We start from the raw sequence: 27,387 nt of genomic DNA on the forward strand, positions 1-27,387 counted from the left end.
AAACTTATGAGCCTAAAGCATTTGTTGACCGAATAGCGGAAACCAGTCTATGAAAATCATTGAAAATAAAGTGTATAATTCTGCTGATTAGACACAGACACTATAAATGTCTATGTCTTCCACTGTCCAGTGTTTATTCATATACATAAATTAAAATACAATAACTTAAATACAAGCAAAACTACCCGTGAACAGTTTCCTTCTTCTTAAGATGTTTGTATCTTAACTCATGTTCAGAGCAAAAATGTATCAGAAAGGAAAATACTCTATTTAATTTTTCAAAACCTTTTTGTTTTAGGGAGGATGCCTTAAATATGAAAAACCTACTATCTACTAGGTTCTAAAGAAGATGGACAAATAGTGGGAGTATATGAAAAATACTTTCACTTCTTAAAACAAATACATATAAAACAATAACTTATTACCTCCAGGAAAAAGAACTGGTTACCTTTTTTTTTTTTAACCTTTTGGCATTCCTGTTCCCTTCCCTTAAATAAATCAGTTATTTATTTGAAGCTGCTTTCTGTTCATTTCTCAAATAAGTATTCACTGCTGGGGTTACTAGCCTTCACAATTATAACATTATTGTAACTAGTCAAAAATGAAAATAATATGATTTTGCTTAACTTCTTTTTAATACAGATGGCTTAAAAATAAAAAGAACCAGTGTCTTTCTATTGTAATCTTATAAATAGCCTTCTAACCGTCTTGTATTTTTTATAAGCTTCCTACCACTCCCCTGTTGTAGTAAACTTCAGAAAAGGTTGCGATTCCAAAGGGCTGCCTACCAACTGAATGGCATCCTGGCCTCGGCAGGCTGAGCACCTCATTCTGGCTGCTCTCACTCCCTCTAGCGATGGCAAAGCTCATCTGTCTGATCACCCAGTTACCTCACTGAACGAGAGCTTGGCGAAGTCCTGCCCATCTATGACATCACCCCCTTCTTCAACCACTGCGAGGTGAAGCTTTAACTTCAGACTTGGAGGTGGGCTGTGCAGTAAACTGGAATGCTGTCCCTTGCTCGCTCCTCAGTGGAGGCGTGATCTGAACAGGACCAGCTCAGCCTGCAGCTGCCGTTGGCTTTGTGTGGACTGGACGCCGAGCTGGGCAGAGGGGGAGGGTTATTACTCCAATTCCCAGGCAGTGGAATTACAGCTAGAGCGGCAGAACATATGGGATTGCTTTTTCTCGCCTTCCCGGTAAGTGTTTCCCATGTTTTTCCTTATGATTGTCCCAGAAAGTTTGCTTGGTTTTACTCTCTAGAAAGAAATGACTTGGTATCATGAGGCATCCAAATACGAACGTTTGCTCTGTCACCAGGACGAGCAATGTATGTGCGTGCAAGCCAGCAAGGAAAAATTGGACTGTTACAGCCAAATGCAAGAAGTTTCTTGAAACCTTTCTTTCATTAAAAAAAAAACTAATGATAAATGGCTATTTTCTGTCTCGTGTCATTGCTACTTGAAAAGAGCCTTATAGAAAACATTAAGTTGGAAAATTAAATGTTAGATGTTAAAGAGTACGAGGCAGATTTTTTCACAGAGAGGAAAGCGAAAGGTCTTGCTAACTTGGTGTGTACTGTATGTGTGGTATGATCACCAATTGCTGCTTTTACAACTGTGAAAGAAAATCAATAATCCCTCAGCCCATAAGTACACAGTACATGAAAAGCATACATCTTGCTCACAGCTAGCCCAGCTACTCCTGGAGACTTATGTGCCTCTGGAAGGATTAAGAGCTACACCTAGATTTTAAAGCTTGCACTGCTATCCTGCCAGAGCTGCTTCAAGCATTTCAGGCTTGCAAATCTCAACTAGTGAACTCAACTCCGAGGAGGGGGAGACTCTCTTACAAACCATATCCCCTCTCCAGAAGAACGCCAAAAATCCATTGCTTGGGCAAATGTAGTATGTGACTAGCATAGTAATTGGCAAAGTCTACTCAGAAAAACTAACAAAGCTCAGCCTGGAAGTTAAGCCTGATGTATGCAGGGATTTCAGTGTGGCAGGGGGTAAAAAATGAGTAGAGCCCTCCAAGTGGGATATGCAGAGTATCCATTCACTTGCAACTTATAATGGGAAAATCTTATATTGAAAGAAATATTTTTATACAACAAAGCTTTCCAAAAGTAGTTAAATGTATCTTCTCAAGAAAATTTTTTTTCAGTGAATTAGATCTGAAACAAAATGGTTGCATAGAGGTAAAAAGTACAACAGGCCTATATTTTCTCAATATCTGGGGGTTTGATTGTTATGTATTTATTGAGAATTTAAAAGATTTTTTAAAAGCCTTGATATGTGCCAATCATGGAACCAAATTCTCCAATGGTTTTAACAATTAACTATTTTAAATTTTCTTAATAAATCTATCTGCTCTAAAATGCACACATATGTTCCTTCGTTATAGCAGGAAACAACATGAATAAAGCCACTAGAAAAGTGCTTCAGCTGTAGCAATGCCTTTCATTTATCCCCGACAACATAGGAATATCCTGACCAGCATAAACATAAAGAATGAATTTGTCTGTTTTCAGATAGGACCACTTATGTCTGCCCCAAAGTGACAGATGACAGATACCCATGTCTCTTGAAATGAGTAAAGAAAGAAATGAACCTTTTAAAAGTACTACAAAATATTAATATTACCGCTACTACCAATATTAATAATAATATGCCAGGTTTTAATCTATAAGAAGATTAAATCAGAGATATGCCACTTAGTTTGCAGATATATGTGTGTGTATACACAACATATACACACACATACACAAATACATACATATATTAGCCTGAAATAAAAAACAGCGTTACAAAAACATGGTTGCATGTATTTTAAGTAGGAAAAGCACGTCTAATTTCTTCTTTAAATAGAGCACTGCCAAAAATATATCTAGTCCAAGGATCAGAAAAGATATTATTGAATGAATAAACAATGAATTCATTAATATTGTGTATAATACTATCAGTTATTAATTGGGCTTTTCATTCCCCCCCCATTTTAACTCAATTATGGTTATATTCAAAATGCCCAATTAAACACTTCCTAAACATTAACGTTTGTGGAATATATAACTGGGCAGCAAGTAAAGTTTTTACAAAAAGAAGAAAAACAGAGAGAAAATTTGTCATAACTGAATGTGGCAGTAAAATAGAAGGTATGTTTCTTTTGCTTTCAAGTGTTAATTAAGGAGCCTCCAATTCCATCAAAACTTTTTCAGAGCTAAATGAAGCGGTGTGAAATAAATTTGGTTGAAATCTTGTGGCTGTCAGACTTTGTTAGCAAGCTATTAATTATCTTTACCCCAGTTTCTTCTCTAGACTATATTGCCCAATCAAATAGAAACTCCAATTACATTCAGCACCTCCTGCCTAGGGACACAAGACCCTAATGAACACTCAGTGTCTCCAGATGAAAAATACAATTTTCATCTTTAAACATGCAAGTGCACTGCAGAGAGATTTGTCTCTGCTTTTCTTGGCCACAGACACTAGGGCTTCCTCTTCTTTCTGAATTATTTTGAACAATTTTAAACCCTACAAAAATCAGTAGCAGAGAACTTGCCTTGTATTAATGTCATATGAATGCTTCTTTATGCTTTTATTTTAGATATGCCAAATGTTCATACCAATATTAAATTAAATCTGGTCATTAGAAAAAAAAATTGGTTTAAAACTGCCATTTCAGTGGATCTTAACTTTTCCCCCTATTTTTAAGGTGGGTGGGCTACATAACAAAGAATGTGTTTAATGCCAAGATCCAAGACTAACTTAAAAATTTTGATTAAACCCCCTTAAATATTCTTTTATTCAACCAGTTTAATAGTATTATAAATAATTGTTGACAGTCAAATGAAGACCACTATAAATGAAGTCAACGAGGGAAATAAGATTCAGTAAATTTTTCAAAGCCTGTAACTTCTTCCCTCCTTTTCTCCTCAGTCCCCCTTGCCTCCTACCCCCACCTTTTGCCCCAGAGGCCTTTACTGTTCTTCTCAACGGGAGGCTTTGTTGTAATTAAACCAGAGGAAAACTGGCTGGCAGCAGCCAACATGTGACTTAGGGCTTCTGAAAGCAGTGTTCTGGTAGAGTGTACCACCCCCCAGCGGGCAAAAACTCTACAGTAAATCTCTAAGCAGTATTAATTCTCCAAAGTGCATTTTTCTCTTCAGAGCATTAAAAGGGCGTTTGCTCGACTCTTTCTAACATTCCACCATTTCAAAAACTTATCACAAGTCAACAAACAAATTTCCATCAAGGAGATGGTTTGTAAATGTCTTCTGGAAAAAGCCTTCTGCCGCTTAAGAACCGAAATAGGAATATACATTTCAGAAAGCATTTTCCAGTTTCAGAATGCAGATCAACATCGCTAAATTTGGTAAACCATCACACTAAAAAACAGTCTGAAAGCCATGTTTATATTGCATAGGAGAGCAGGTTTCAGGACTTTGACTTGTCTGTTGACAAGAGCACCAGAGAAAACAGATTTTAAGCAAAAAAGAATGAAATGTAATCTAAGCAGCAGCTAAAGTTGCATTTGTTTAACATATGCATAATCTCTTTTCCTAGCCCCCAAATCAAGTGTCAGGAATGTATAAAAAGCTCTCTCCAGGTATTAGTCTGCTTAAATGAGAGAAAGGAGAAATTGCTCTCTCTTGACGAGACAATGACAGCTTTTGTTCTTTATTCTTTCACTTTTCACGTGCACAAGTTACCGTGGCAACTTTGAAAAGAAAACCCAGAGACCACATTTGGTTAAACACCATTTTTAAAGTGTGCCACTGGACTGTGGATTGATCAGTTTACGTGTTGATGATTTTCTTCCTCTTCATTTGGTTTAAATCAACAATACTCAACTCTGACATGAAAAAAACAAGGTGTTTTTTATGATTACGGATGTTATCTTCCAGCCCAGTGCTTGGCACACAGTAGACCCAAATATTTGTTCTACTAGAGTATGGAAACTTGAATAGTAGAAATTTAAAGCATATCAACCAAATTGTACTCACAACACTGAAAAAGGCATTTCAAGTTTGCAGTGGGAAAATGTGGTTTAACAAAGATAAGCATAGTTTTAATTGCAATTGCTTAAAAGTCAATGCAAACTTAAAGCTTGTCCCCTGCCCCAAGCTCTCTACTGCTCACCTTTACCAACCTCTAAATTAATACCTTATTCATTCTTATAAGCCATGGTTTTCTAACTCATTTAGTCTGGCTTAATATCATAAAGGAAGCAGCCTTCACTGTGATGAAAGATAACATCCCAGTTTGCCTTTTTGTTTTAAGGATGCTCAGTTTAACTTTATAAGCCAAAACAAATGAAGCAGAATTAGATTCATTTATCACAAACCTATTGGGGAAAAGAACCAGTAACATAAAAGGAGAAAGTAAAAATACTTTGCTTTGGAACTTTCATCCCCTATTTGCATAAATGAAACAAACCTTACAGGCCAGAAAATAGTCTGGATAAAACTACGTAAGGAAAGGCACACTTGCTTCTCTGCCTCTCAGCAAACCCTTCAGACTTCATGACTCTCAAGAGGAGAGTTAGAGGTCCTTCTGCTTGCCTGGCATTAAACAAAAGAATTGGAACTTTCCTGAAATCTGATGATCGTGGAAAATTTAACTACCAGACAGGCTGCTTAGAAAGCATTTTGCTGTCACTATCAACTAACCTGATGTACTCCAGTTTTTCAGTTTAACCATCCACGTAGTTTATTTGAAATATCATTTGTCATTACTTAGCATTCATAGGTTGATCATTTTGTTGAGCTTTCTAGCAGCAATTTAAACCTTCATGAATAAATTACTTTCCTAATACTCCAAATTATGATTGTATAAATTCCAGTTTACCTAGAAATATTCACAGACTTGGATAAATTTGAGTAAGCATACGTTTTCTTCAATCTCAAGGTTTTACTCAAAATAATAATGCAATTAACTTCGATTAAGAGTTCTACATGCCTTTCTACTTTTAGATTTAATATTTTTAAAAGTTTCCCAGAGAGTTAAGAGACCCTGATGTGAGGCAAAGCATTAAAAAGAAACGAAAATCTCAAAACTCTATACTCGATTTAAGATTTTTTTTTAAATGAGCAATGATTTCAAATCAAAGTCCATTTAAATCAAAGGGAGCAAATAAAGGATTTAGGAAGTTAGCACTATCAACATATAATCTTAATCTAAGTGTTCAAAACATGAGAAATACCTTGTCATCTCAAACATTCCCACCTCCAAAATATTGTAGTAGCAAAGAAAGACTCATATAAACATGTAGATTACCTCAAGTTCTTGACTTTATTTAAATACCAGTTTTCTATTCAGATACAACTTCTTCAATTATGTTAGTTTTCTTAAACTATCTCAAAATGATAGCATCTTTATCTATTTACATTCTTTTAAGTATATCATGGAAATCAACTGGAGGCTTCTTGCAGATGTGATTACATTATAAATGCATTTTTAAAAATCCACAATTTTTATTTATAAAGATAAACTGAATAGGAAAATCCATATTAAAAATCTGATTTACCAGTGAGGCGATTATGTTTTTCTTCTTTTTGCTACAGTTCTACATGCTATATACTGAAGCAATGATACAATTAAAAACAAAATTTAAACATTCCTTTAAATAACCAGGGCTCCATTTATGTTTCCCCCCAAGTTACCCCATTAACAATATTTTTCTAAAAGATCGATTCCTTTTTGTTCAGAAGTAATGGCCTCTTTCAAGCCTATGCAGACATAAAGGCTCTGAAGTCAGTGTTGTGGAAACCAGGCCACAGTGTCCATGCCAGTGGGGATCATTTTTCTTTTCATCAGTCACATTCAACTACAATGTCTTTATGTGCGTGAATATGTAGAGCCAGCTCGGAAAGAGGGAAGTCTAAGCATGGGGACAGGATCACCTATTTTAGATGGAGAGACCATTACAGCCTCTAATATGCAAAATAAAACAAAACTCTTTAGCACTATAGGTTTTAAATATAAAAAGTCAGGAGAAGATATAAAATATAAGATATAAAACACAATCAAGCATGCATTGAACTGTTTGAGCTTAAGTAAAGGGAGTAAGAACTTGTGAAGGAAGCTTCATTTTTCAAAGAGTATCCTTCTCTCCAGAGAAACATGCTTTATATTTTTGCCTTTTGTTTTAACGCAGTCTGGGGAGAAAAGAATGGCATTTTCCAAGAATTTAATGAGATTTCAGGCTTTCTGTTAATCACACATTATTACCACTATTGTATTAATGGCAATGTGAGTTTGCATATCAAATAGAGCAGAGGAAGCAGTTTCACAAATGTAAAACAGAAAAATAAACAAATTAATCTTCCTTCTTTTCACACCAATTTAGAATATTTTTTCTTTCTCTGAGCTAAAAATGTGAAAATCAATACATATTCTTGGAGCTTGAATTGGTGAAATACTTACAGCTCAGCTACAAGCTTTAGCTCTGGTTATCATTATGATCATCACCTTGCACATACTCTAGGCTGACCAACGGTTTTTAAATTCCCATTCGTCAGATTAATCTTTTCAACTTTAGAGTATGTCCTGGTGTATGAGAAATGGCCAGCTATTGGCAACATTTTAAGCAGGTTCTCACCTGTGATTTTTATAATGGTTTTGATTAGTTTTTAATGCAGTTCAACAAAAGTAACTTTTTAAAATTGCTTTAAATTTTTTCTTAAATTTACTCAATTACTTTATATGTTGAATAATTTTCAAGCTTAGAAAACATTTACAGAAGATACTTTTTAAAGTAACATTGTAATTATAACTTCACAGCTTGCTTTTCCATTTTCACATACCAAGAAAGTAACAGTTTTCAAGAAAATACTCCACTGAAATTCAACAATAATGAGCAAAACCCTAAAGGCATCACTGTAAAACCTCACATTAAACAATAAATCACTTAAACTTTCCTTTGTGGGCACTTTGCAATATTCACTAGAGACTACTTTATCCATCTGCTAACTGCTATTCTTATTTCAAGTTGCCTAAATAATAAATTAAGTGTATCTGTAATTTTTTTTCAGTTTTCTTCTGTTAATGCAGTCTATTAGTGTTGATATCTGGTGACAAACTAAAAGAAATCAAACTTTCAAAGAGAACCAGAAACACAAATTTTGGCCTTATTTAACATTCGCTTTCAGTAGTGTTTGAATTCTGGAACAGATGCTATCCTTGTTGGATGCTAGGTAATTACTGGGGGAGAAGCAAATTGCTTCTACTTTCAGGGTCAAATATTTCCACGATACCTTAATGAACCCTACTTGTATAGAAAGCCCCTGAGTGGGTGACCTTGCATAACAGATACTGATCCTACCCACCTCCCCTGTCTACCCCCCAAAATTGTCATACATATTAGATAATGAACAAAGCAGTCATCATTAAAATCATGAGTCTCTTTGGTAAAGCCTTAAGCCCTTTCAGAAGTGAAAAAGACAGTCATTGGAGATTGGCATGTTCCTGTCTGAACCTAGAGAGAAATGCCTTGTCAGCTTTTGATATGCTTTCCTAACGGTCATTACAAGGAGACATTGAAATAGCTTCCTTTCTGTCCCAAATACAGTTTCTCAAGTTCAGTTTGCTAAAAATTGTATTCTCCTGAAAAAAATACTATGACTTGAACTTCTGTGCTGCCTTTTGGCCAACAATACCTGAGTAACTTGAGTTTCAAGATCATCAACTAGCCCTTAAAAACACCTCTAAGGAGGAAGGCCATAGTGTCCACATTCTGCAATTGGGAAAATTGAGGCCTGCAGGAAGAATTAAACAGGGCACCGGGCAAATCAAAAGATTTGCTTCTAAAGCAAACCCTTTTCAACTCTTTAAATTGTAGATTGTATGACTTTGTAAAACTATGTTCAGAAATGTCTAAAATGTTACCATGGCATTTCTGTCAAAAATCCTTGTTATGTCTTTGTTCACCTCTTTGATGTGTACTTGTTTTCTTTTTAAACATTTTATCATTTTCTATCTAAGATTTAAAAGTGAACTTTTAAAGATTGGCCTGACCTGAATTCAAAATCTATGGAAGGGGCTTACTGCCTCTTGAATGAAGCTTTGCTTCTGATTTGTTGAACAATCAGTTAACAATTGAAATTATCTATTTGGTGACAATCTCAACTTTGGCTTCCACTTTATTTATATAAATGGGAAGTAAAAGACAAAGAGGTCATCTTATCCCTTTGCAACAACTACTATGACGAAAGATGTGTTGCTTAAAGAAAGAAGTGAAGTTAAATTTCTAGGAAATTTCTCTAGTGTGTTAATGTTCATTGTTAATAGTTCATTAAAACATTTTACTTTCACAGGAGATGCTCAGACCCAGTGTATTTCAAGGAACAGAAACATAAAGGAAATCTAGTATGCTTCCTTTTTTTTTTCCCATGAAGAATATTTGAATTAAGTTTTTTTTTACCTCTTGAAAGAATACCTGTTCTTTCATAACCTGTGACTGCACCAGCTATTCTGAGAAAGCAGCAAGAAGCAAAAGCTGGAAATAGCTATTTCACAGCAGGTAATCACACCTCAGGATGTAGCTACTGTACAAAGTTTATACTTGGATAATACTGGATGGGAATAAAGGTGGGGGGTAACTGCCTGAAAAACCTATTACTATACAGGTCTTAGCATCATGAATGGCTTTCTTCATGAGGATCTGAAGTTACTATCTCTGACCACATTGCACAGAAGAGCCAATAAGAATTTCAAAGAGAGCAGTTTCCACTAAGGGAATTAAGCTACACAAAAGGAACCTTCACACAGAAACTCTATAAGAAAGGAAAAAAAAATACATAGGAAACCATGTGTTCTACATAGTAACAGGAAACTGAATTGTTTCTGGTCCCCACTTTAATAAGCTTGCCCACCATGCTGAACCGCAGCTGGAATGTTCATTGACAACAGCAAGCCTGATCTGGAGGTGTGTGCGGCATAGGATTACTTGAATAAACAGTGAAGAATATTTCCAAGGACTAAACAAGAGTTTATAAGTCCCAGCCCCTCACCAGGAAAATAATATATGCGCATTGGATTTTCACTCACGCAAAATTTACCCACATCGTTCAATAAGGTAGGAAAAATATTAAAGTCTTTTATTTTCATGCCTGAAATTATAAAGGCTAATTAATACCTAAAGGTGCTGAAGAAATTATATTACACAATAGATCAGTACAAAACTATAATTCTCCAGCCATGGAGAATGTTGAATAATATTTTAGATTAGAACTTGAAGAAAGATAAATGCATTGTGAAAACATGTTATGAGATAGAATGTAATGAAAAATGTTCATAAAGCCATTAAACCATGTAGTACAAAACATACAATAAAATGGGAGAAAGAAAGAGCTAGCTTAACATGAAATGGAATTTTCCACTTAGATTAGCTAGATGTATTAGCTGTATATCTTTCCTTCCCTAAAGTAAATGAAAAAGATTCCTTCTGATTTTCTTGCTAGAAATACCTATCTCACATGTTTAATATTAATAATCAAAGAAAAATAACATCAATAATCAAAGCAAACACTTGGCTTTACTGGGATTCAGGATCTCAAGAGATTTGTAACTATTCCTGAATAGTAAGAGAATAGATTTTTATGACTACAAATTTTACAGTTGTGCAGTCTACCTAATAGAAAGCAGATATAAAATTTTCGTTCTTAGGAACAGTAACATTATTATCTTTAAATATAACAAATCATATTCATATGTGTCAATTCATTATGAGTATTAAGAAAAAATTAGAAATCTGACTAGCTTGGTCAATGACTGGCTACAAAACTGATATAAAGTATTATGAAAATGCTTTAGAATATTCAATAAAACTAATTATATTTAACATTTCAAAGTCAGATAGATTTGGGACATAATACTTAATACCAAAAACATTTAAGGTAAAAAGATTATGTGATTGTGTTCATTGTTAGCTAGCAATAAAACGTAAGCATGCAAAAAAAAAAAATTAACTAATAAAAATGATTACAGATGTTGCAGTTTCCATATCTATTTTGAATACCATTTTAAGTATGCTGGCCTGATGGTTTTCTGTCTTTTTTTTTTTAACTCACTCCATTTTAGGGCTCTGAAACTACCTTGTGTAAAGACCTCAACACTGCTGACCATGATCAGCCCAGCCTGGAGCATCTTCCTTATCGGGGCTAAAATTGGGCTGTTCCTCCAGGTGGCACCACTATCAGTTATGGCTAAATCCTGTCCATCTGTGTGCCGCTGTGATGCCGGTTTCATTTACTGTAATGATCGCTTTCTGACATCCATTCCAACAGGAATACCAGAGGATGCTACAACTCTCTACCTTCAGAACAACCAAATAAATAATGCTGGCATTCCTTCAGATTTGAAAAACTTGCTGAAAGTAGAAAGAATATACTTATATCACAACAGTTTAGATGAATTTCCTACCAACCTACCAAAGTATGTAAAAGAGTTACATCTGCAAGAAAATAATATAAGGACTATCACTTATGATTCACTTTCAAAAATCCCCTATCTGGAAGAATTACATTTAGATGATAACTCCGTCTCAGCTGTTAGCATTGAAGAGGGGGCATTCCGAGACAGTAACTATCTCCGGCTGCTTTTCCTGTCCCGTAATCATCTTAGCACAATCCCCTGGGGTTTGCCCAGGACTATAGAAGAACTCCGCTTGGATGATAATCGCATATCCACCATCTCATCACCATCTCTTCAAGGTCTCACTAGCCTAAAACGCCTGGTTTTGGATGGAAACCTGCTGAACAACCACGGTTTAGGTGATAAAGTTTTCTTCAACCTAGTCAACTTAACAGAACTGTCACTGGTACGGAATTCCCTGACTGCTGCACCAGTAAACCTCCCAGGCACAAACCTGAGGAAGCTTTATCTTCAAGATAACCATATCAATCGGGTGCCCCCAAATGCTTTTTCTTATCTAAGGCAGCTGTATCGACTTGATATGTCCAATAACAACCTAAGTAATTTACCTCAGGGTATCTTTGATGATTTGGACAACATAACCCAATTGATTCTTCGCAACAATCCGTGGTATTGTGGGTGCAAGATGAAATGGGTGCGTGACTGGTTACAATCACTACCTGTGAAGGTCAATGTGCGTGGACTCATGTGCCAAGCCCCCGAAAAGGTTCGGGGAATGGCTATCAAGGACCTCAATGTGGAACTGTTTGATTGTAAGGACAGCGCAGTTGTAAGCACCATTCAGACAACCACTGCAACACCCAACACAGTGCATCCTGCTCAAGGACAGTGGCCAGCTCCAGTGACCAAACAACCAGACATGAAGAACCCCAAACTCACTAAGGATCAGCGAACCACGGGGAATCCAGCAAGAAAAACAATTATCATTACTGTGAAAGCTGTCACCTCCGACACAATTCATATCTCTTGGAAACTTGTCCTACCTATGACTGCTTTAAGACTCAGCTGGCTCAAACTGGGTCACAGCCCAGCGTTTGGATCTATAACGGAAACAATTGTAACAGGAGAACGCAGTGAATACTTGGTCACAGCCCTGGAGCCTGATTCACCCTATCGAGTCTGCATGGTTCCCATGGAAACCAGTAACCTCTACCTATTTGATGAAACTCCTGTTTGTATTGAGACTGAAACCGCACCCCTTCGAATGTACAACCCTACAACCACCCTTAATCGAGAGCAAGAGAAAGAACCTTACAAAAACCCTAATTTACCATTGGCTGCCATCATTGGTGGCGCTGTGGCCCTGGTGACCATTGCCCTTCTCGCTTTAGTGTGCTGGTATGTTCATAGGAATGGATCACTCTTCTCAAGGAACTGTGCATACAGCAAAGGGAAGAGAAGAAAGGATGACTACGCAGAAGCTGGCACCAAGAAGGACAACTCCATCCTGGAAATCAGGGAGACTTCTTTTCAGATGTTACCGATAAGCAATGAACCCATCTCAAAGGAGGAATTTGTAATACACACCATATTTCCTCCTAACGGAATGAATCTGTACAAAAACAATCACAGTGAAAGTAGTAGTAACCGAAGCTACAGAGACAGTGGTATTCCAGACTCAGATCACTCACACTCATGATGCTGGAGGACTCGCAGCATACCGTGTTTCGTTTTTTTTAAACCTAAGGGAGGTGATGGTAGGAACCCTGTTCTACTGTAAAACACTGGAAAAAGAGACTGAGAAAAGCAATGTACTGTACATTTGCCATATAATTTATATTTATGAACTTTTTATTAAAAGTTTCAAATTTCAGGTTACTGCTGCGATTGATGTAGTGGAGAAGCCTGAACACAATTCTATATTTTAGTACTTTTTAGTAATTTGTACTGTATTTTCCTTGCAAATATTGAAGTTATAAATCATTTACTTTGTGTTCTACTGAGTAAGATGACTTGTTGACTGTGAAAGTGAATTTTCTTGCTGTGTTGAACAATCAGAACTGCGTTCACATGAGATCCTTGTAGTATAAGCACAGGCCATTTTTCACTTTGGTATTAATGTAAAAAAAAAACTGGCTGAATGAGAAAAATTAAATTTCAAAAGGTAGTTATGAAATAATGTTCCAATTATTAAATTTGTATTCCAGTGGTATTCAATAATCAAAATATGTGAAGTAATGGGCAATATCAGATTTGCTGCATAACTCCATTTTTACCCTGAGCAAATTAGATATCCTTAAGAAAGTAAACATATCTTCTGAACTGAATCCATCAGCTGGCATAAAAGGAGTGTGAAGTCTGCTGTTGTTAATGCCATTGTTAACAAAGCTTTGAGAATAAAGGACTTCACAAAAACAATACTGTAAGCGTGCTTCCAGGTTAGGGGGAAATCTGTACTTAGGAAAACATGAAAACATAGACTCGCACAGCGTAATGAACACAAATCTCAGAATTGCATTCTGGTTTTGCCTATACCATCCTGATTTTTGAAAAGTCAACTCTAAAGACACAATTGTTCATGTTTATGATGTTTTTATCATAAAGGATGTCAAAAAAAACCTTACACACATTAAAAAGGTAGCATAACCATAAGCAATTCCCCTCAGCAATGAAGAGAAAGTAGTACTTTAAATGAGAATTTAAAAGAAAAATGAATACTAGAAATTAAACTTAGATCTGGTTTATGTGAAACATTTTAACACTGTACATAAACGTTCAATTTACGTTCACAATGATCAAGAATACTGCCCATTACTGTCACAGTTTTCCAGATATTACATAATTAACTTGTAATGTAACATTTCTTTCCAGCTTCCTACTGAATTGTGAGCTATTACTTGTTTAAAAACCTCATCACTTTTCTGTTGCCATGATTTTTTTTTTTTCCCAACAAAAAACCAAAGTGCATTGTACGCCCTTTGGCCAGTCTTGTATGTGCCTTGATCCAACGCTACATGTATTCAGCTTTTAAAACTCGACAAATTTTTCATACTTCCTTAAATATGAAAAATTGTGGTCTTATTGCTGAATAAAACAAAAGAAAGGACAAAATAATTGTGCTTGCTTTTTCGGGATTATGTTACTATCACTAAAGTAGCAAACTGCCCAGCACATTAGTCCTAAGTACCCCCCTGTATTTTTCTAGGCATAAAAATAAATGTTGGCTACAAATAAAAAAAATAGCAATATCTTGAGCTTGTGTATCATTTTACTTAAGGGTTCAGCGTTTCATGCATAAACGAATATCCTAACAGTCTTTTGGAATACTCTTACAGAAAACTTCAGAAGTGGTTTTGTGACCTTCCAGTCTTTTGTACACTGCTGCTGTTGTCCTGGTTTATACTTTAAGGTGGTTTTTGAAAAATTAATATTTTTTAAAATAGCTTTTTGGTAGTATGAGTTGGCATCAGAGGATCTGATATCCCAGATTTACCACTTACTAGGTATGTGAAAACAAACCATTTACTCTCCCTAGCTTAGTTTCCTTATCTATACAATGGGGCTATTAATACCACCCACCTCACAGGGTTGTTGTGAGGATAAAATGAGACAATGTGCTTGGAAACTGTACAATGTTCAACAAAATACAAGTTACTACTATTATGGTCAAGCAGAGTGAGCCATGTGTTCCCAGTGGTTTGTTACATATCGCTGCTTCTACTACTCTGCTAACAAATATCTCCAGCTGCCTATGAAACCTCATTTATTCATTTGCCATCTTCAAATGTTTCTCAATACTTTCTCTTTTGACTTCCTTTTAAGGATAGTTGTTTTCTAGGGATAACTTAGCAAAGAAAATGTGATTAACATTGGATACAGGGAACATTTTCTGAAGGAAGTTTGATTTTGCTTCCACAGGTTTTGAGTAGTTTAGCTACAAGCTCTGCCAGAAGTCAGGGAAAGGGCTGGATGGTTCCATAAAGTCCCTATACACCTGTGAGTTTATAAAAAGTCAAAAGCCAAGACTATTTTCCAGTTAGTATACCTTTCGTGAGCACAGAAAATTTTATGTGTTCTGACACATGCATTTTAATTATTTTACCTGGGATAAATCAGAAATATGTTTTACACTAGCAAATAGAGAAAGCACTGAGAGGGTAAAAGTTTATTCTTTTACCTAGGCTTGCTATGAAATCCAAATACTTTGCTGAAATATATATATATACTTTCAATAAATGACAAAACACAAATCTCCACCGTAAGGGACACTAAATTAAATACAGATACATATACATCTATCCCAAGCTAAATGTTCACAATTTTTACTGATCAGGTACTAACAAAGAAAAATGTAGGAAAAAAATAATTCAATCCTGAATATGCAGCTTATACATTTAACAAGAATACAATGGGGAAGCTACAAAAAAAACGAGGGAAAAATCACTCCCCTGCTGAACGTTTGACAAAAATCAAAAATTGTTTTTGAATGCAGGCACTTGTAACTGCATTAAATCACTGCACTTACACTCTCGTTCCCTATTAAGAACAACACTGTGTTCTTTCAGTGAGGCCTATTTATTAAAAGTATTCCCCTGTGCCAAAGGAACTAGTAAAAAACTCTGCTTTACTAACCCCATTTTCTGAGTAAAGCACATTTTATAGGTACATGCCAACATGACAGTTTTCATGAGGAGTCCAAAGAGACCCACGTGCTTTAAAGCACCTGAAGTGTGGGTGTTAAAAAGGAACCAATCCACCACTGAGTTCACTTTAAGATTAGCTCGTCTGCCCCTGAAAACAGTAGTGGCATTTACAATTCTAATTCCTTTCTCCTACTTAGTATGATTAGCAAATCTTAATTTAGCACAGTGTTGGAGTTGAAACTACTGTACTTTATGCTTTTGGACTATTGATTAAATTAGCAAAAGAAAATAGCTCATGATTATCAATCACTTTCTTAAGAACTTCAAAGTTCTTTACAAAAAAAATCTCAACAGCCAATGACCTTTACTGAGTGGTTTCTATATTATAAAATAGTAGGAGCTTTGCCTTCAAGAAGTGTGCTGTCTAGAGGTTGTAAGGCATTAAACAAATAATCTAGTGAAAGTTATACTGTGACTGCAGTACAGACAAAACAATTACATCTATCTGGATGGATCAAGGAAGACCTCATGAAGGAGGTAAAACAAAACTAGGGCTGGTATTGAAAGATAGGATGGTATTTAAGGAGAAAGCAAGAAAAACAGATACTGGCCATGGAGGGAAAATGGTGAACAAAGTCATGGAGGCTGGAAAACAGTTGCAGTGCTTCTCGATGCTGGCTTTGGTCAGAATCACTTGGGGAGGCTCTTTATTAATTTAACCAGGCCGCAAACCAGACATACTAAATTTAAATCTCCCAGGTTAAGTTTGAGTATTTATATACTTTTAATTCCAAAGGTGTTTCTGCTGAGGTTGAGTACCACTGATTTAGGAGGTGTTTGTGGAAAAGCCAATAGTCCAGCTGAAATACAGGGTCCATGAAGGAGATAAAGCTGGACACATTTTTTTTATGTCAGTCTTATATTGTGTTAAGTGTGTTAAATTCCAAGCTGAGAAGTCTTCATGATATTCTTTGGCAATGGTTGTTAAGCAGGTGCATAAATAATCAATAATTTAGGGACATTTTGTAGAAATAAAGAATATTGCATGAAGGAAAAAGAAGGAGAAACTGGGAGTAAGAAGACAAGTTAGACGTCTATGCAGTATTCCAGGCAAGAGGAAATAAGAGCCTGAACAGTGAAATAGGGTTTTTAAAAAAGGTGTAATTCACAAGATACATGAAAGGTAGAATTTCTAGGAATTGGAAACTGAAGAAAGAATAAAAATTAAAGATAATTCTCAGCCTGAGTAAGTAAAATGTTGGTGAGGCAATTAATAATGATAGAAAATACTGGAAAAGCAAATGTCAGAGTATTTTGTACATAATGAGTTTGAATAGGTGACCATATGCACAGTACAGGTTTACACTGGCTGATTATTAGTAGTTCCGTCTTTGCCTTCCATAGTGACCCAATTTAGATGATAAATTATAATCACCGTAGGTTTAAAGTACTTTTATGTTACCCCTCTGGAAATGCCTACCAGGAAGTTGGAAATGAGGGTGTAAGATCTTTGGCATCAAGGAAGGGAATCCATATCTAACAGCTTATTATTAAAGTTGAGCGGATGGATGAGATCACCAACAGAACGCGAGCAGAGAAAGAAAGAAAAGAGACAAAGGAACACCTACGCTTTGTAGGGACAGAAGAGGGAAGAGGAATACAAAAACGAACAAACAAAAAAACCGGAGTCACAAAGGGGAAAGATCATTTTGAGAAGAAAATATAATGAAATCAAGGAACTAGAAGCATTTTTTTTTTTTTTTTTTTGCGGTACGCAAGCATGTGGGATCTTCCTGGACTGGGGCACGAACCCATTTCCCCTGCATCGGCAGGCGGACTCTCAATCACTGCGCCACCAGGGAAGCCCCTAGAAACATTTTTAAAAGGAGGATGTCAAAAAGGTAGTCAGGAATACAGACTTGGAAGAGGAAACTGAATATGAAAAAAGAGGAGACCATCAGGGATTTTGAAGCAGTGTCAGCAGAGTAAGGAGGCAAAAAGCCTGTGTGATGTTGGCAGGATAATGAGAGATAAAGAAAACAGAAACAATGTTAAGTCTACTCTTTAAGAAGTTTGGAGGCGAAGCGATCTCGCTTGGTCGGTCATGTCGAGGATCAAGAGGAATAAAAAAGAAGTGAGTGCCAGGAAGGATATTTACTGACCTCAGGAATGAGATAGAGTTAGGAATCTACAATGAGGACAGGGAGCATATTTAACAGAAGTGAAGAAAATTGAGATGCACAAGAGGTGTGGTCCAAGTCATGGCTGTGACTCTAAGATGACTGAAGTTAAAGGCTGAGAAGCTGCAGTTTTGGAAGAGTCACTAGTGAGGAAGACACAATCGCTCCAAGAGAGGGAAAGGACTGGTATGCAGGTAAGGCTTATAAGACAAGCCCTAAGGAAGATGGGGAAATGTCCCAGAGATGAAGAAGAGGGAGAAGATGACGGAATTAGACGATGTCGATATAAAATAAGAATTTCAAAAGAAAGGACTTTGAATAGTGGTGAAAAACCAAAGTCAAGAAGAGGTCTTTCAGGGGAAGGAAAAATTTTTTTGAAACTCCCTACCTCTATTACACACCCCTCCCCTTCCCTAGTTGCATCAAATAGTGACAGTAAGAGATGCAACAGGTAACAGGGAAGGTGTCATCCTCAGGGAACAGACGTCAATTAATTCAAGGTGGTGGAAAGAATGCTAAGAGAAATGTGAGTAGCATGGGAAGCTGGAACCCAAAAGTAAAGGATTGAAATGGGCTCAGTGGAAGCAGTGGAACCCAAAAGTAAAGGATTGAAATGGGCTCAGTGGAAGCATTAGGATATGGGCCAGAGAGGAGGTCAAAACCTCAGATGGAAAGAGACACAAAGAAGAAAAGGAGAGCAGAGGAGGGCACTGCACCTAGGATTCTAGCAGATGATCACAGTTTAAAAGGATGCTGGTCATGAGAGGTCGGTGGAAACCTCTGTTCTGAAAAGTATAGACATTCTGAACAGATGAAAGAAAAAGAACTAGAATAACCAAATTAACATTCCTCTATTCTTTGAACATCAAAACAGATTTAAATCTAACTTTATCTCAAAGTGTTTCTGAAGAAGTATTTCTACCCACCCATGCAAATTTTTACCAGGCTTTCCCACAAGCATCATAGAATTCCAGGGGTAAGCAAATCACATTCTAGACCCCTCCCACTTCCTACCCACCATCTCATTTTTATACTATATGGGTGAAATGAGATTCAAAATAAATTTTAGGGCTATCTTGAAAGTTTTTTTTTTTTTTTTCTTTTTTAAGAGGCTTCAAAAGGAAGTATGCAGCCACAGGGGTGTGGAAGTTGGGGATAATGGGGTTTTACAGACTGTGTACACACACAAAAGCAGTGCTCCTTTTTCAATGCCAGCTGGTTGGGGGGGTGGGGAGGGCAGTCTAGGAAATTACTACCCAAAGTAATTACCCTTTTGAATGTACATCATGGCTCTGATAATTGTGGCATTACAAAGCTGAGGCTAGTTTATATCAATGTTCCATTAAAAAGCATGGAATCACTGCTGGAATTCCACATTTTAATTTCCTAGATGTGAAGACCAATGCTAATAATAATAAAACAGTAAAGACAAGGTGAAACAAAAGTCTAACAAACCTATCTTTTAAAAATATGTTCTACAAACATTAGCAATGTCTCACACACACAGTGGGCTTAACAAATGTCTGGTGACCACGCCACTGCTGCAGACACTGCCATTTGTTGGGGACTGTTCAAGCACAATGCTGTTTTATATATTTCAATCTTGTTTAATTCATACAGTAACTTTACAGGTAGGAATGATTATTTGTATTTTTCAGATAAGCATATTAATACTTAGAAAGTTTATGGAGTTAGATATTTTATTCATTCAACATTAACAATGATTTATTGTGCTTGGGTCTGAGTACATAGCACTGAACCATAAAGACATGGAGATTACAGTTGGAGGAGGCAGACATTCAGATATTAGACAAAAACCAAATGAACATAAAGTGAAAAATCATGACAGATGCCATGTAAGAGAAAAACATGGTGCATGAGTGAGTATAACATGAAAACCTATTTAGATTGGGTGGTGAGAGAAGCCTAAGACCTAAGGGATAAAGAGTCAGCCACGTGAAGAATGAGGTAGAGTGTTCTGAGAAGTTTAGTGAACTTAGGGATTAAAAAAATGTCAGGGGGCTCAAGCTCAGTGAGCATGACAGAGGTGAGATCAGCGAAGCAGGCCTGGATCAGTTCCTACAGGGTCTGGTAGGCCAAGGCCAAGGTAAAAAGTCTGGACTTCATTCTAGTATAAGAGAAGGCCATTGGAGGATTGTTAACAGAGGTTTGGGGAGAAGGAGGAAGAGAAGAATGATGTGTGGGGATCAGACTATCAGATCTCAATTGTAACAAAGTCACTAGCCACTGTATGGAGAATGAGTAACATGGAACAGGATGGTGGTAGTAAGAGGAGAGAGAGGAAAGATGCCAGGTATATTCTGGAGCTATAACAGAATCTTTCTTAAAGTTAGATAGTTAGCAAGTGGTAGAACAAGGATTCTGTCTTCTCCTGAAGCTTGAGCCCTTAAACACTCTCTTTAAATAGTGAGCAGAAATATTTCTTCAATAACTTTAAAAAGGAGTTTCAAGTCCATAAAAAAAAATTATTTCACTTTACTGGTATAACAACTAGAAGACATTTTTAGGATTAAATCTCAAGACGTTTCAATGGTGCAAATGTGAATTTTTCTCCCAAGGCTTACAGACCTCTGCCCCACGATGCTGAATTATGACGTTTGGTGGTCACTAGTTAATGGCTGGAAACTATCCTGAGAATAACACTTGTCTTTCTTGCAGCTTTCAATAAATTTAAACTTGGAGTTGGCAGACAAATCTTTATGTTTGAGTCACTACAACACCTTCTCATGATCCCTTTGTGTCTTCTAAAACCCAGAATGGAAGTTCCAGATCACTGAAGTTTTTTTACCAGGCTTGGTGCTGGATTTGAGACATATAACCCATGAGTACTACTACCTAGTCTACAAAGGTAAAGAAAAGCCAAGATCATTTAATGGTTTTCAAATAATTATTTAATTATTAAAAAATAATAATCTGTGAACTATCAAAATGCCTTATTCAGAGTATACTTACCAGACTTGTATAAACAGACACAGGTATTAGAGATCTACATTTAATTCCATAATTTTAGCCAACATGTCATAGAATCTTAGAGCTAGCTAGAAAGCTTTCATAAATTTTAGAGATGTGTACTAACAATTAAATAGAAAAACCAATCCCTTCATTGTTTTGAAACAACAAAAAATTTGAAAAAAAAGTTTGTAGTTGAACTATAACCTATTTATAGTTTTTAAAAAGTCCATAATGGAGGGCTTCCCTGGTGGCACAGTGGTTGAGAGTCCGCCTGCCCATGCAGGGGACACGGGTTTTTGCCCCGGTCCGGGAAGATCCCACACGCCGCGGAGCGGCTGGGCCCATGAGCCATGGCCGCTGAGCCTGCGCATCCGGAGCCTGTGCTCTGTAACGGGAGAGGCCACAACAGTGAGAGGCCCGCGTACAGCAAAAAAAAAAAAAAAAAAAAAAAAGAAAAAAGTCCATAATGGAAAAACATGTATATGAATCAAAATATGCTTCTAACTACTGAGGAATGCATGGCTCATAGCATTCAACATATAGGAGGTAATGCTACCTTTATTGTTGTTATTATCTAATATACTAAATATTTTACTTATGTGTAATTATCCATATCCTCCATTAAAATGTAAACTCCATGAAGGCAAGGAATTAGTTTTCTCCTGCTGCTTCACTGCTAAATTACCCCAACCTATAGAACAATGCCTGGCACCTAACAGAAACTCAAAAATATAGTTGTTCGATGAAGGAATGAAAGAATGAACAAACTTCAAAGGGTTGTATCACTATCATCTGAGACGATCTTTGTAAAAGCTCTTTGCAAACTGTAAACCATTCTACAAACATAGAATATTATCACCAACTTCATGATAACTACATTTATTAAGTATTCCACAGCCATTATCTCCTTTGCTTCCCAATTCACAAAAGAAATTGAAGTTCAAACAGATTCTGCAACTCACTCAATATCACACAATATAAATTGGCAGAATTAGAACTCTAAAAAACAACTTAATTCCAAATGTAGCCACAAGGATCTTTACTCCACATCTCCTGTCTTTTCTACATGTTGCTCTCTTCATTGGAACATGCTGACTCCAATGTGTAAAACTAAGTATACTAGAACACTCTATGTACAGGGCTTCCCTGGTGGCGCCTGCCAATGCAGGGGACACGGGTTCGAGCCCTGGTCCGGGAAGATCCCACATGCCACAGAGCAACTAAGCCCGTGCACCACAGCTACTGAGCCTGTGCTCTAGAGCCCGCGAACCACAACTACTGAAGCCCACACGCCTAGAGCCCATGCTCCACAACAAGAGAAGCCACCACAATGAGAGGTCCACATGCCGCAACAAAGAGTAGCCCCCGCTAGCCACAACTAGAGAAGGCCTGCACACAGCAACGAAGACCCAACGGAGCCAAAAATAAATATAAATTAAATAAATAAATTTATTTTAAAAATTCTATGTAAAATTGATATTTGAGATGATGATAAAGAATACTGTCTTTCAATTAGACAAATCTGGGTTTGCATCCAGTTTCTACCACTTACTTGGGGTATGGCCTTGGGAGTTTAGCCAACCTTTCTAAGCCTCAGTTTCACCTTCTGTAAAATAGGATAAAAATAGTGCCTTTCTAGTTGTAAGGAATAAATTACATATTTCAAGTTGAGCATTCAACTTATACCTGGCTCTTAGCCAATAACCAGTAAATTTTATTTTCACTTTTGATGATGAAGAAACATTTGCCTAGTATCTAATGTTAGAACTGATATTTGAACAGAGGGTGACAAAAAGTGGAAAGTGTGGAAGCAAGATCAACAGACTTTCTCTGCAATTTCTATTTTCCCTCTAAACCTGTACTGATTTTATAGAAGCTAATTCTAACAAAGGCATACTTTTTCTCCCCATCACAGGACTGGGCTCATTATATTACTCTGCAACCCTTGGTAAAAGTTCAAGAATGTCTATTTAGATCCTCTGCCCATTTTTTGATTGGGTTGTTTGATTTCTTGATATGAGCTGTTTGTATATTTCGGCCTGCTAAAAAGTGGAAGGAGTAACAAATTTTTAAAAGATTGTTATTTTAAGCTGTTAAAATGATAGAAGTCATCTTGGTTATTCCAAAATCCCAATAAAAATTTTTGTTTATAAGAACAAATAGATGGTTACTTGTTAAATCAAAGTCACAGAGTTACTAATGTGTATCAGTGTATGAGCACCAGGGACAGTGTTTTGGATGAATTAGGCCCTGCTGGTGGAAATCATTTTTACTGGGAAAGAGACGGTGTTAACAACCAGTAACATGGCTCAGGCAGCTAGTCTTCTGTTGAAGTGCAGCTATAGTCTTCTGTTGAAGTGCAACAGCAAATTGCATAACCCAGACTACTCCCTTCTAGTTGTGGCTCCAAATTAGCATGGCCTTGCTCTTTTTAAAAAAAAAAAAGGTCTATTCTCTGGTTTTATAAACACGTTTAAACAAGACATTCTTATTTCCTAGTTTATCAGCTGCTGATCTTTTTCAGGTACAGGAATTTAGTCAACATGCTTCTTTACAAAATTCCTCTTTGAATGTTAATTAATATTAAAGGATTAGGTCTAAGACTGAAAACTGGATTTCAATATTTATTACAGTGCAATAGTATTACCCAGAAGAAGTGTGCTAGTTCACAAGCACATTAAACTTTCTCACCTCCCCAGACAAATTTCACAAGTTCTTCTCCAATTCTCCCCCTTTCCTTAGAAGCCCTAGACAGAGAGATGGCAGTAGGAGCCATTAAAACCAGTTGACACTTCACTTTTATTTTGGGACAAATAAGAGGGAAAAAGAGAAGCAGCTCAAATTAAATCTTTAATAAATAAGTAAAAGTAAATTTGTAAGTCATTTCAAAGTAGAGGAAAATATTTACTTGTGACAAAATGCACACGTGTGAAATATTTAATGTTCAAATGAAGGAAATTAAATGTAACTTCTTACCAATGTTCACAAATACATAAGTATCCACCAACTATACTATCCTTTAACATTAAAACACACAGGGTTAAGAATCTCTTAAAAGTATGTTCATCCTGTGCTCTACTTTCAGCTAGTCTATAGCAGATGACAGAGTAACCAATTTATTCTTTAAAAATCTTTCTGGGACAAGGAATTCTATAATATATCACAGATTTTCTTCTAAAGTTCTATGTTGACCCTGAAGTGCTTTAATGTTGATATTAAGTGTAGGCATTACTTAATGTAGACACTAAAGTGTTATACAGTTACCTTCCAGAAAGCTCCCAGTAACCACTATTATTTGTACAAAATACTGAAGAGAGACAAGATATCAGCATATTCAAACCTGTTATTCTTACATACAGGGGAGTAGTTAAAAGCACAGAGTTTTGGAGTTGAGCCAACCCAGCTTCAAACCACACTGGTTCTACTACTTACGAGCAGGGTAACTCTGGGCAAATTACTTAATCTCTCTAAACTTCCCTTTCTTAACCCTACTTTATAGGATTGGTAAGTGACTTTAAAAGTATATTAAGTGCTTAGTATACTAGTGCCTGACACATTAGTAAGTATTTGGTGGCTACAGGCAATATATTCCAGGGGTTAAATGTGAAAATTCTGAAATCCAACTTTTTAGGTTTAAAGCCAAGTTTTCCCACTTGTTCCTTATTTGGCACTGGGCAAATTATTTCACCTCTCTATACTAAAATTAGTAAATACATGAAAAAGATTAGAAGAGTGTCTTGCACATGGGAATGATAATTTTAAATTTATCAATTATGATGATTTAAAAATTACTTCAGGGCTTCCCTGGTGGCGCAGTGGTTGGGAGTCCGCCTGCCGATGCAGGGGACACGGGTTCGTTCCCCGGTCTGGGAGGATCCCACATGCCGCGGAGCGGCTGGGCCCGTGGGCCATGGCCGCTGAGCCTGCGCTCCGCAACGGGAGAGGCCACAACAGTGAGAGGCCCGCGTAACGCAAAAAAAAAAAAAAAAATTACTTCAGTGAAATCTCATGGAAGCTGTAATTTAAAGAGCATATCAGAGCAATTTTCTCTTCTGATATTTTAGTTGATCAGCCTTAGAAATAAATGAATGCTATTAACTCAATCCAGACCCATAAATCTTTCCTATATACCAATATGCAAATATACATTGATCAAGCTCCTTTAGTTCAGACTCCCTAGTTTTAGGTTTCTCAGACTTGTCTGATGATACAAATTACCCAGAAATTGTGACTAGCAGGTCTGGGGTGGAGCCTTGGAGTCTGTAAGTACAATCAGCTTCCCAGGCGAGTCCTACACCAGGCAGGCTCGGAAACCCTGGATTAGTTGAAGCTATGCCCAACCACAGAATTTGAGAAGAATATCTAGCAGTCACACCCGAGGAACAGAATTATTGTTTTACAAGTATTATGTAATGGAGATGGGAACATTAAAATGATTATTTTCCAATAAATATTTGGTTGAATATCAGTACCAAATATTTATTAGCATATATTTATTGAGCACATATTACAGTACAATTCATAAAACAGTATATGAAGGTTAGTTGGAAAACAAACTACTTCTTAAAAATTAACATCATTTGGGAGGTGAGAGTGACAGAAAGGAAGAGCATCCTTGGCAAAATACACATTATTACATGTTATCATCTGTCTGAGGAGTTCAGAAAATATTGGGACAAGGGGTCCTTTTGGTCAAGAGGTCTGGTTCTTCAAGAGTCTGTTATAGTTACTTAGGACACTGCTGCCATTGCTAATGGGTTAAAAATGCTAATAACTGAAGAACATTCAAATAACAAATTCACTGCAAAAATAATCTAAAGGGTATAACCATTTTTCCTTGACCCTTCTGAACATTAGTCTTTAGAAACATATTATAGTTTTTCTTTCATGAGTAAAATTATCAAAAACTTGGATCTGAATTTTTTTTTAGAAAATGATAAAAGAAAATAAGTTTCCATTCTTCCAAGCTCCCAACAAGCCCATCCCATGCATATACCATGTACACGCTCAAACAAACTATGAACAACTTCTACAATTGAGGGATCTGGAATCTACATCCTGTTAGAAACACAAGCGTAAATAATTATGGAAGGAAAACCAAGTGCAATTACACCAAAAACAGCCCTAATATTATTCAACTGCATGAAGAACACTTGTAAACCACAGTATAGCAAATGTGCATATGTTTCAACATGTTTCATTAATTACATTAGCCAGTATGGTCAAGAATTAGTACTGTGTAAGATCCAAGGTAGTACACGGAGAGGTACAACAGTGAAATCATCAGGTAATTCTCTGTAATCTCCTGGTGCAAGAATTACTAGCTACACGCATGAATTTGAAATAAAATAGATTTAAATGCAGTCATTACAGCTATTCAAATATTACTAGTCCATAGGAGCATGAGCTAAAATAAAGCATCTAATAGGTATTACTCAAAATATGACCCCAGGAAGCAGCCACAAAACTTCAGGTTGTTTAGTTATCTACTGCCCCAAATATCAGGAAAATAAAGGGTCACGTAGGACTCTGATAGCTACTCCTGAGTCCTCATTGTTGATAGGTCATTTTTTTCTTTTTACCTTTTTGATTTTCCAAATTTCCTAATTTAAAAAAGTAGTATGTTCTTTTTATGACTGAGGAAAAATGATCCCTTTATTTAAGGATATTATCTGAGGGATCAAATTTATTTGAATATGACAGTAAGGCCATTTAAATACTTTGTCCTTGGAGAGGCTGAATCATGTTCTCTCTCAAAAAAAAATTTGTCTTGGGTTCTCCTCATTTTGTACAATAAAAAATACAAGAAAAAATAATAATACGAGGGCTGAAATTCCATGTGCTGCTTTCAAATGTAGGTCTTTGGAAGGATGGCTCACAGTAGCAATGCTAAATGATGATAACAATTTCACTGGCAGTGACAGAAGAATTCCTCCTATTCATCTAATGTGCGATCCCAAGATGCACTGGAAACCCAGTGAAGGCTGGCAAATGAAAAATGCTTCTCCTCTCTGAGCAAAAGGAGAGCCAACTTTTCTACTGGATTGCCCTTAAGAGTATAGGACATAACCATAGAATGACTTTTATTACTCATCCTTTACCCTTTCAACCTCCAATTTCCCACTCCCTCCATCTTTACTTTTTTCTTTCCTACTCTCTTTTTAGCTTTGGCCTATATCCACAACCAGTTCCTTTATGAGGCACTCAAAGGCATTG

General features: G+C 36.5%; 2 protein-coding genes across 4 annotated transcripts in view; one reads left to right on the forward strand and one right to left on the reverse strand.

The window, feature by feature from the left end:
* The window catches only part of MACROD2 (mono-ADP ribosylhydrolase 2), a 1,987,750-nt gene that overhangs the window by 1,664,587 nt on the left and 295,776 nt on the right, over positions 1-27,387 (reverse strand). The window lies entirely within an intron of this gene.
* On the forward strand, positions 969-14,623 carry FLRT3 (fibronectin leucine rich transmembrane protein 3). Of its 3 annotated transcripts, XM_022594138.3 has the most exons (4): positions 969-1,199; positions 9,317-9,522; positions 9,866-10,077; positions 11,082-14,623. In XM_022594138.3, the coding sequence occupies exon 4, from the start codon at positions 11,125-11,127 to the stop codon at positions 13,072-13,074; it is 1,950 nt and encodes a 649-aa protein (XP_022449846.1). In that variant the 5' UTR covers positions 969-1,199; positions 9,317-9,522; positions 9,866-10,077; positions 11,082-11,124; the 3' UTR covers positions 13,075-14,623. The 3 variants fall into 3 exon arrangements, with proteins under 3 accessions (XP_022449846.1, XP_022449847.1, XP_089751575.1); XM_022594139.3 differs by lacking the exon at positions 9,866-10,077; XM_089895449.1 differs by lacking the exons at positions 9,317-9,522; positions 9,866-10,077.

The sequence above is a fragment of the Delphinapterus leucas genome, chromosome 15 (genome assembly GCF_059928025.1).
Source record: "Delphinapterus leucas isolate spDelLeu-1000000601 "Yukka" chromosome 15, BTC_Dleu_Yukka2, whole genome shotgun sequence".
Lineage (NCBI taxonomy): Eukaryota > Metazoa > Chordata > Mammalia > Artiodactyla > Monodontidae > Delphinapterus > Delphinapterus leucas.